Genomic DNA, 11,548 nt, shown 5'->3' on the forward strand with positions numbered 1-11,548 from the left:
CCGCTCCTCGTTTGCTCTCGTCCGGTGTTGCAGCTTGCTCGCCCAAGCTGCATTCTTCTCGGCCACTAACTGTTCACATTCGTTGTCGAACCAGTCGTTCCTTAGGTTCGGAGCCGCCGTACCTAGCGTTGCTGATGCAGTGCTACCTATGGCAGAACGGATATCTCTCCAGCCATCTTCAAGAGTAGCTGCACCAAGCTGCTCTTCCGTTGGTAGTGCCACTGCCAACTGCTGCGCGTAATCTTGGGCTACTCCAGCATCCCGGAGCCGCGCGATGTTAAACCGCGACGTTCGGTTTCGACGTTGGGTAGCCACCGTCGAAAGTTTTGAGCGCATGCATACAGAAACCAAGTAGTGGTCCGAATCTATATTCGCACTGCGGTAGGTGCGAACATTGTTGATGTCCGAGAAAAATTTTCCGTCGATCAAAACGTGGTCGATTTGGTTTTCGGTCTGTTGGTCAGGTGATCTCCAGGTAGCTTTGTGGATAACCTTGCGGGGAAAGAAGGTGCTTCTGACTACTATTCCTCGGGAGGCCGCCAAGTTGACAAACCGTTGGCCGTTGTTATTCGATGCGGCATGCAGGCTGTTCGGCCCGATTACCGGTCGGTACATTGCCTCCCTTCCTACCTGGGCATTCATGTCACCGATGACAATTTTTACGTCTCTGCGTGGGGAGCCGTCATAGGCTTGTTCCAGCTGCACATAGAACGCTTCTTTCTCGTCATCGGGTCTCCCTTCGTGTGGGCAGTGCACGTTGATGATGCTGTAATGGAAAAAAACGGTCTTTAATTCTCAACGTACACATCTTAGTGTTGATCGGCTGCACCCAATCACTCGCTGACGCTTTTCCACACCTTCTGTCCCATCCAACAAAGCTCCTGCAGCGCTACGACGTCGAAGCTGCGAGGATTTAGTTCGTCGTATATTATCCTGTCGCAGCCTGCGAAACCTAGCGACTTGCAGTTCCATGTTCCAAGTTTCCAATCGTAGTCCTTATTTCGTCGCGTGGGTCTATGCCGATTGTTCCGGGTCGTATTACCTCCTGTATTATTCGTAATAGATGTTTTACGGGCGGCTTATTAGGCCTACGCCAACCCCCTGTCTCGCCGGAGGATCATCGTGCTTGCTCTGTTTAACGTCCCAACTAGCACTAGGACGATCCAGTTGGTGGGGTTGCCACCTTGGATTTAGCTGGACGGGATGCCGCATTTCATACTCAGCCGCTGGATACCAGAACAGACGCTGTTTGAAGCCGCTCCTAACATGGAGTACAGACGCTCCGAGATCCTCTAAAGAGGACCCCCTTTCCTGTCAGCATATGACCAAGGTCCCACCGAGGTTGGTTACCCGATCTTTCCTATGGTTGCTCGTACCCCAGCCGGCACCGCGGGGAGGTAGGGATAGTAGTTACTGGGCAAGAGACTAAGAGCCAAACTGGGGCCTGAATTACGCATTGTCCAGTCGTTTATCAACCAAGAGGTTCTACTAGTCGCTAAGTCAGCTAAAAATAAGTTGTTACGTTGTGATGCCATACTGAAATAACTTATCGTTCCATAACATGACAATAACTTGTTTTCAAGTAACCTAGTTGGAACTTAGTCATCATCGACATTATAAACATTGAATGAATCCAGAATACTTTTTCATCAACAATAAAAAGGCAATAGAGTACTTGAAATCACAAACTTGATACAAGGTACAAATTCACAACGATTGTAAAACTGTCGAGTGGAATTCAATTTTAATTAACTGTTTTTTTATGCGCCTTTAACGAAAATTTGTTTATGTTTAAAAAAACAACGAAATAATCCTATGTTCAGTACGCTCTAAATCAATCTAAGTGGAATGATTTCCCCTTTTTTTAATTCATATATATTATCACAATCGATGTTCAATCCCTTTATTGTTTTTTTCGTGTTTATGATAGTGCATTGAACAAAAATGACTATTCTGCCTTTCATTATTTTCACCAAAAAGTAGTTTTGAAAATTTCTTTTATGTTTCATACACTTCTTGCGACACCATAGTGTGATCACCACATTCAAGCCAACAAAAGTTTACGTAGGGTAACCTACCTATAACTATCTGAATCAATGCAGAAATTGTATGTTATAATCTTATAATATCTAAGTTATTACTACATCAATTCACAGTAACGATTTACCTACACGCTTACGAATTTATAATGGTTTCGCAAGGGAAAATAAACCTTTTCTTAACTAGTTGCTAAAAGCATAGCTGTGATTAAAGACATGTTAGAATCAAGTAACGATAACTTACAAATGATAGTTAGTTCAATGTTTATGTTATTAAGAAACGCTGCTGTCAACTTGTTTCAACCAGTATAACATGAAAAAACACATTCGTGCTCTTGTTGCAACATAGTTTGGACTTAGTCGTATCAGAACTAGTTACCAATTGATACTTGGGAAGGGTCACAATACCGGTAATAAGGGCCATTATGAAATAACCAGTATAGTTCTTTGGAATGGTGGCTCTGAATAGAACCTTTTATAAAAGCGTTCGTGATGGAGAGTAACGAGTTGAGTTCGAATTCCGATGGATACCGTATACAGGATTTATTTCTGCCTTTTAGACTTAGCAGCTCTGCTGTATGACGCGCAATCGCTCTTGTTTGAATTGAAACTAGCTTTGCGAACAACGAATCCGCAACACATCCGCTCGCAGTGGCAAATGATGCCAAACTGAATCAATTTTTCTTAAGAGGTTTCTTTTTACGTGATTTCGTTTGTAGCTTTTTCACAAATGGGCGGTTTCAACGGCCACACATAGAGGCACTTATAGAATTTTTAGGTCGATTATTTCATTTCGGATTTGCATATTTCATTAAAAGAAACTATCAAGATGCTGTACAGGATTCATTTTTGCCTTTTAGAAGGACCAAATTGTGGAATTCTCTACGATATGTAGCACAGTTCGGAACATTTTTCTTGAACGATTTTTACCTTCGATTTGCAAAAGAAGTAATCTTAATAGTTCTTTAGATAACATTTAGAGCCATTAGAACGGCTGATTTTATATAATGTTGTCCACTTTTCGTTTTCTTTCTCTCCAATGCAAACGACCAGCAGCTCTGCTGTTTGACGCAATCGCTCTTGTTTGAATTGAAACTAGCTTTGCGAACAAACCGCAACACATCCGCTCGTAGTGCCAAATGATGCCAAACTGGTTTAATGCGTCTTCTCGCCTTGACGACCGAAAGGCAAATGAGAACTACGACCTGAGCGATTGAGGTTTTTAACCACGCAGAAGCTGCGCTCTCCGATGCCGCTGTTTAGGTAGGGGCTCCTACTGAAGAGATGATTTCCCTTATTTCATTCCCAGGTTTATGGACTTTAGGTAATCCTTTGATTTTTGGTAATGAAGGGTTAGGAACTTTGAGGCGGATGAGATTGATATCGAAGTTAGGGTTACATTCTATGAGAGCTTTATCTATTTTTTTGATAATTTCTGGAAGGGGGTCGGATCTTTGTTTCCTATATGGTCCGTCATTAATTTTTTGGATGATTATATTGTCATAATCATTCTTATCTATAATAACAACTTTGTTTCCTTTGTCAGCTTTAACATAAAAAACTGGCTTTTCCCGCAATTGTTTAACTAGCTCTCTTTCATTTTTAGTTTGTTCATTTCTTAATGGAGTATTTTTAATGACTTCAGCTACAATAGTCCTGGCGTCATTTATTTTCGAAAAAGGAAGGTTACAGCTATCTAGACCTGTTTCAACGTCTATAATAAGCTGTTCGAGATTAACTTTGGAAGAAATGGCATAATTTAACCCCAAGTTGAGAAGATTTGTTTGTTCGTGTGTGAAATTTTGTGATGAACGATTAACTAGGAAGTTTTCTGAAAACAGTACCGAAGGTTTTGGAGGATGGACCATACGGTTTCGGGAAAGTAAATTTTCAATTTTTTTGTTGAGTAGAGTTCGTTTGCGTTCTGATTCACAGTGCTCAGCGAACTTTACTTTGGCTAGAAAAATTCGAAACCATGGGGGTATTGTTTTGCTAGTTTTAAATGGAGATTATAACATTCCAAGGTTTTTACACTTTGGATGCTATACAACTTTTTTAAATTTTCTTTTAAAATTTCCCTCTGAATTTTACCCATAATGTTATTAGAGAAAGATTTCTTACCCCGTATTTTACAGCATGTCGGAATAATTCCAAAGCTCTTGCACCTTTTCAAAAATGCAATATCTTTCAATAATCCCGCAATTTTCTTTCTTAACTTTAGAAACCTATTTAACTCACTAGGCTTGGTAGCCATTTTCATTAACTTTTCGTTTGAGTGTTCGAACAAAATGATTTTACAAGGATAAATTTTTTAAATATTACCATTTAATTCTGTTATAAGTATATCAGAAGTACGGAAGTAGGTAGATTCCTACAACAGGTATAAACACCTCGAAAAAATTATCTAATTTGTTTAGGGTAGGGAGAGATTAAGTGTTTTCTATGTTTGTCTGTCCCCTGTGTGTAGGTAGTAACTTAAAGAGCCAGGAAGACCTATTTCCTTGGTCTCTGTTTAGTAAAGAAGTGGAATTATGTTTGAAAATTTCCAGACTTTCCCCTAGGCTTTGGATGATGAGCTACAGGGTGCGTACCCCGCTTGGTGGATGGGGGTGGGAGTCAATTTACACTTCGCGTATTTACAAAGTCTGACCATACCGAGATCGATCGTTAGCTTATAAATTTAAAAGATGAAAATTATTGTGTTGTCTGAATCGATCATGGAGTGGACAGGACTAATAATGCTTGAAATTGACAATAGGTCATTAGGTGGTTTCGAGCATTCTTATGCCTGGAATTGGTCACCAATTTGAATTATTTTGATCCAGTTGGGATGAATATTAATATATCATATTCGTCCTGAGCTTGGTGAATTTAATTCTAAAAGGAGGACTATTGTTATCAGGAATAGGAGTAAATTGATATCCTATGAACCGTTTAAGAACTTTCAAACCTTTCCGATCCGGCTCGGTATCGGTAATGTTTACAAATTGCAATGATGACGAAACTGATTAATCAAGTGTGAATACACTCTCATATCGAGAAAGGTTTGAATGTACTTAGATTTCTCAAACTTGGACACAGATGTCACCTTCTAACTAAGAGTGTGAGATGTGTGTTTCTGGAAGAGAGCGGTTCACGTGGACCATTTCATCCAATCACACCTAGTATTTCTTCACGAAATACATGTAGTTCTTGTTTCCTGGATGAGTGCTCAACACTAGAAGGCCCAACACTTAGTTTAGACCTAGACTGCTCAAAGGCAGTCAGAATGATGGAAAGAGAGAAAGTCAATAATATAAACTGTGACTGAATAAATAAAAGCTAGTGCAGTATTCCTAAGTGCATATATCGTTAAATAAAGAATTAAAAAAGTTCACAGAATTTCACGCGGTCCTTCCATTGTTTACATATTGTGACTTTCCTGGGCAATCTAGTGTTAAATGCGCATCCTTACATTATATAATTTAACAAGCTTACTAACACCTAATTTTCTTTTATTCTTATCACGAGAAAATATCAAAATAAAAGATTATAGACAAAAACGATATGGATATACTAGGATGCTACAGGAATACCAAAAGGAAATTGAAAACAAATCAAGAGCCCCAGTGAAACGACGAAACATTGGTATGTTATTGTAATAAATCTTTTGATGACATATTAACTTTTGGTAAGTCACAATATTTCTATTTTTATTATTACTTTTATTATTATCATTATTATTATTGTTGTTGTTATTGTAATATTATAAATATTTATTTCTTATTCTTGATAAATTATCACATTGAGATATTAACAGGTTTCTCCGGCATAATAAAAAAGCGATGCAATGGGGAAAAGGAAATGTAACGTAACTTCGACAAAGATAGAATTAATCAGAGCAGATTAGAATGGATAGTGTTAGTAGATCAAACATATCTACATCTGTTTAGGAACTTTAAAGTAATAATCGTTTGTACCGCTTCAGACATATAAGACTATTTAGGAAAGCAGGGACAAGACCGAAGCGGATACAATGCGAAATTTGCAAAGTTTCATCGACGAGGACATTTAAGACACAGAAGCAGCTGGTAGGATGACAAAATACGAATACGACAGAGACGCACGACTCAATGATTGACTGGTTACAGGGTGAAGCACACACTTCCTGCTCAAGTGACAAATTCTCTGGCGAACTTGCAATAGAAGATACTCGTATCTTTCGTTGCAAATTGATAGCCGCAAAGGAATCTGTCGCTTGGGTTACATGCTGGAGGATTTCCTCCTTCGTTACTAGTGTTCATTTGGGCACCATAGCCTAGTTCGTCTGGTATGGAAAGTGTGGATCGTTGTAACCACCCCCCTCGGCCAGAGCAGCCCATAAAGGGAAAAAAAAAAATTTCCAGACTTTCTGCCGAATCTAATTTCCATGGGTTGGAAATTTGTCTTAAAATTTATCCTTATTATAAAAAAGTCTGGGTACTATATTCGAAAGAAACATGACCTTCTGTGGCTACGGTTCTTCAGAATCATGTGAATCTGAGCTCGAGCATGCAAATTAGTTAACTTTCGTTTTATTTTGAAGTATAATTAGATTACTTTCGTTTTATTTTGAAGACTGCAGTTCGATATCTGTTCTGTGATTATTCACTTAGATTACGATTCCGAGTTCTCGCGCTATGTTGCTACGCCTTAACAAAAAAAACTGGCCTCGTGGCATAACTAATGAGCGGAAATAACAATTATAATAATCATACATTCAGAACAAACATCAAGCAAAGCATGACGAAATTTTAAATAGTGTGGAGAATAGGGGCTAGAGAATCGTTTATTCATTTATCTGTTTATCCGTTGACCTTGATGTCAAATTCACCTCTAGTCTGCATCGCTGAGAGGCAGTACGATTTTATTGCAATAACCGGACGTGACCTCAACGATCTTCCGTATATGAGAGTGTTTTATTTTTCGTATGGCCACATTTTAAATATGCCTAATGTGAGCCCGTACTAGCTCGTTTGGAACTTATAGCTTGAACGCGTTGCTTAAAGATATCTTCTCTGAGTATCTGATGAATCTCGACGAAGACGGAACGGCTCAGGAAAATCCAGGAAGTAATTTTTGCAATAAAAATAATTCCTTCTTAACTTTTGTGTATCACAATGGTTTCTACTTTCTATTCCTTTACTTAAAACTTTATGACAAGCGGACTACAAATTGTTTACTCGGGCTCTGAAAATCGAAGTTCCAAATAGATAGCGGATTACTCGGCCGAGGTGTAGCATTATTTTTAGAGTAATTATGTAAACATTGTTGCTACGTTCAAATGTGTGATAGTGTGAGGAGGAACTACACTGAAGTCTTTTTTTATGTGAGTTTACGTACCGCATAAAAAACTGCATAACTCTGAAAATTCGCATAAAAAAACCGCATAACTCTGAAGTTTTGCATAAAAAACACCGCATAACTTTGAAAATTCGCATAAAAACCGCATAAAAAAAGACCTTAGTGTATTTATATTTTAGGCATTGAAATAATGAACTAACACTGCAAAATCCACTCTCGAGGCGCTCGAGTTTACGAGACGACACGTTAACTGCTATGACAAAGACTATTGTCTAAAAAAGATTAACAAAAATGCAATCATATTAGCTACGCTATTGCAAAGTTTTATTTTCAAACTCCTCTCTTAGGTTAATTTCCCGCATCATAGACTTAACACTACCCATCAAATCCTATGCAAAGCTTACGTCATCTTTTTCACACACTTTTACCCACTTTTGCTTTCAATTATTGTCTTTTTTAAAGACTTTTCCGGAACTTTCCTTTCATAATCGTCCAGGATTTTCCAATAGGGCGAAGTTCTGACAAGTTTGGAAGATTTGCCTCCTTCAGCACAGAAACAACATGGCTTCATACCACTCTGTCACTCGTTCCGCGTAACGAAACGACGCCAGAACCGGCAAACAAAGAGTGTCACTTTCCTGGGGAAGTAAAGCAACAGGCACTTGTTCTTTACATATTTGACCGTTAGTGGTGCTAGCCATTGTGTACGAATTACTGATTTTACCGCACCCACAGATCGCTTGCTACACCAAGTACTTCTTGGTAAATTGTCCTACAAACTTCCTCTGAAACTCTGGTCAAACTCACCAGAACTTCGCAAAATAGAAAAAATTTGGACGTTTATGAAGGGAACGCTTCGGAAAACATTGCTAATATGTGTTTATGTATTCCCAGAGGCTTTAAAAATATCTGAGCCAAAAAGAATTTTTCGCGTCATTCGAATAAGTTTGTTTCATTTTATACCATATTTCTGTTGTTTAAACATAGTGTGTAATCATCTCTGTTTTATTATGGATTTAATCAAAACTAGGATTAGCAACAATATTGGTGAAATGGAATGAAATATGTGTATTTTTGGTTATCTGTATGTGTGTTATAATTACATTCAACTTATGCAATTGAATAATCATTTCAATTCATTTACTGTACCGTCAATCGACGAGAATCTAAAATTCCTAAACTGGTGCATAATGTTGACGATATATTGATCTCAAATATTAACTGTCCGGTATTGATCATCAGCTTAGCTGTGAGTTTGTCTATAAAAATTGTTTGTCAATACAAGAACTACTGCTAATAAATGTCGTTGAAGTTGGTGTTCCATTATCAATTGAAAAATATTACTCATTTGTTATTCACCAAGCTTAAAAAATCTATTCGCTGTAACGGCTTCGAACAAAGATCACGATTACTGTTTATACTTATAACTAGCATACTACCAACGAAGTGTGATATACGAATGCAACATCTACAAAAATCCAGTTTGATGTTGATCTTCGTAGGGATTGGACGTGTATCTCTTTGGCGCGCATCGTATCAAGAAGAAAATGCGTTATTTAGTGATTGTTGCTGCTGGTATTCAAAACAGATCATCTTTCCAGCAATCGCTATTTTCATTTATTTATTTTATTCATATAGTACTGCTGGCGCTGACTATTGTGCAGGCACATCCGGCGAAAGACAAACCGGCAAAAAATACATGCCAGAAAGCATGTACATTCGACTATACACCTGTTTGTGGCGGCGTGAAAAACAGCAAGGATAAGCCAATATCATTCGGAAATACATGCGTTCTTGACAATTACAACTGCGAAAATCAAAAGAGTGAGTATTGAAAATATGCTCTAATTCGTTAATCTAACTATTAAATTGAAATTTCAGGTTTAGTAGTGCTCTCTCAAGGTGAATGTCCCGGAGGTAGTGGTGTGAGATTGCAATAAATCATAAAACGGACTGGAACTGATAGGTCATGTTATTAATGAACTTTTGATTGATGATCCATCTTCACTGAAATAAAATATTTCTCGATGAACATTAGAAAAGGTCCCAAGTGCAAGTGACAGTTTCTCTTGGTTTACTTTCTCTTTCAATTATTACGGCAAATTCCAGTAATTTCCAACAAATTCTACAGTGCATATCGAAAGTTGATGGTTTTTGCTATAATCCTATGTGAAGTGTTAGATGGAAAGATTGCTGATTGGACCGTTATACTCGAAAGAGAAAGTAAACAAAGAGAAACTGTCATTTGCACTTAGGACCTTTTCACGTGTTTGTCTTCATTTGTACTTTCTTAACAGTTATGAGTTGACTTTTAACGTTATATAGTTACTGTTCGTGTTGATTTATATTCATGTAAAATTCTAATAAAAAACGGTTTTACTACCTTTTTGAAACAGTTACGTTTTCTATATCAAATGATTTTTTTTCATGAAATATCTCGTTGGTTTGAACGTGATGGGATTATCTTGGTATGTGCTGTCTAAGCCTACAAATGGAGATGCTATGGGGTGCTTTTTCACCTTATCGATATCGCAGGGTGACTATTGACCGAGAAAACTGGAAAAATTGGAGAATTTGGTTTCATCGGGATAAAAGCCAACACCCGATCGATTTTTGTAAGGGTTTGATTGCAATTCTAAATCAATCAGAAAACATCAGAGGTTTCTTAGCTTCTGTTTCCTAACAGCACCGTTAATGCTCATAATGATGCTTTAGTTGGATTTCTATAAAATTTCATAAAAATTTTTTTGACAAAAACTACGTCGTTCGGGAGTAACGGGGTAAAATGTACAAAAAATGGAGAACAAGTGCACTCGATTTCATAAAGGACCGCTCAATCGATTTTCTTCAACTAAGATTCAAATTAAATTCCTATTTAAATAGTCGTACAATTCTTCAGTTAGATAGGTGTGGTTAGTTGATGACCAATTACGTTGATTTTGGGTATACCTGTTCATTGTTCCTGGTTTCGGAAGTACCGGGAAAGTGTTGAGCTTGAGCTTGAGCGACCACCCCTGGTTGCTACTCCGTTACTGATCGGGATTAGCTGAAATTGTACAGGGAATTTCTAGATGATCTGACCTGGGACTGGTAAATCATCCTTCAATGTACATTTTCTGGTGATCCTAGAATTCATTGATCAGTACCGGCGCCGGCCAGGCCCGAACGTAGATCGTCTAAGGAATGGGAAGAGATGTTAGTCCAACACTTGTTGTTACTAGAGGCCGTATATACTACTGCGCACTCCACAAGTGTCACGGGAGAAGGATATTTGTTAGTAAAATTCAGTATTGGTATTATTCGCGCGCGACTCAGTATGTTCCGGTTTCAAGATGCTCGGATGCACCACTAAACTCACTGACTTCCCGAGTGAACGTTTCAACAATATCATATATCGAAGTCCCGGAAAATTTCACAGATTCACAGCTCTTATTCGAGGAAACTGAAGAAAAATTTGCAATATGTTACTATCGCGTAAGGAATAAAAACTTCCCTATTTTTTATAAATGAAATTAAGTGATACAAAATAAACGAATGAATAGGATTCAGACAAAATAGTTGATTCATTGCATTGTCATATTCTAAACAGTCGTTATAAAATCATTTTAAATCACCAAATAAAGGTCAACAGATTTCATGCGCGTCTTGATTCTATACTATTTTCGCTTTATTATTTTAATTATTTATTAAAATTATAAATTAGTTATATTGGGTGATCTGGGCAGCCGGATACCGAGAAAAATATAAATATATTGTTTGAAATATTAATATCAAGTGTTTTTTTTTACTATGTATTCAATATACCAATATATGTTATCTCTGTTATTAACGTTGTAATATCAACTGATTTGCGCAATAGTTGATTTTGATCATTCAATTGATAATCCTGAAAGACAATCAAAAGCATGGAAGAAGAAAACATTCCAAATAAAACTTTTATCCAAAGCTAGACAGAAATTGATAGGTTGAATGAAGAGATAATTTGGTAAAATAGAGTAATCAGAAGTGAAACATTGAAAATATCTGATAACTGAAAGGAAAAAGAAACTCCTGCAATTGTCGCCTTTTACGACATGGAAGCAGGAACCCAGTGGATCTATTCTTGGTTCATTTTTTCCGCCGGATTCCACACGGCATCTAGGCTGGTACTGTCCGGAGAGAGCTAATAGGTACTATCAATCTCCTAG

The 11,548-nt window shown here is 37.7% G+C and overlaps 1 protein-coding gene across 1 annotated transcript; it reads left to right on the top strand.

The window, feature by feature from the left end:
- Positions 1-8,778: 8,778 nt before the first annotated feature.
- On the top strand, positions 8,779-9,754 carry LOC131437479 (turripeptide Gsp9.3). The gene is made up of 3 exons (XM_058606857.1): positions 8,779-8,936; positions 9,000-9,185; positions 9,243-9,754. Exons 1-3 carry the CDS (start codon positions 8,909-8,911, stop codon positions 9,299-9,301), a joined length of 273 nt encoding a protein of 90 aa, XP_058462840.1. The 5' UTR covers positions 8,779-8,908; the 3' UTR covers positions 9,302-9,754.
- The last annotated feature ends 1,794 nt before the right edge of the window (positions 9,755-11,548 follow it).

The sequence above is a fragment of the Malaya genurostris genome, chromosome 3 (assembly GCF_030247185.1).
Source record: "Malaya genurostris strain Urasoe2022 chromosome 3, Malgen_1.1, whole genome shotgun sequence".
Classification (NCBI taxonomy): domain Eukaryota; kingdom Metazoa; phylum Arthropoda; class Insecta; order Diptera; family Culicidae; genus Malaya; species Malaya genurostris.

Bases quoted from the DNA above. Each gene is read 5' to 3' on its own strand.
- LOC131437479 (XM_058606857.1), top strand. From the start codon at position 8,909: ATGCGTTATTTAGTGATTGTTGCTGCTG. The intron at 8,937-8,999 runs GTATTCAAAACA...TTATTCATATAG, and splicing joins TTTAGTGATTGTTGCTGCTG to TACTGCTGGCGCTGACTATT. The intron at 9,186-9,242 runs GTGAGTATTGAA...TTGAAATTTCAG, and splicing joins CAACTGCGAAAATCAAAAGA to GTTTAGTAGTGCTCTCTCAA.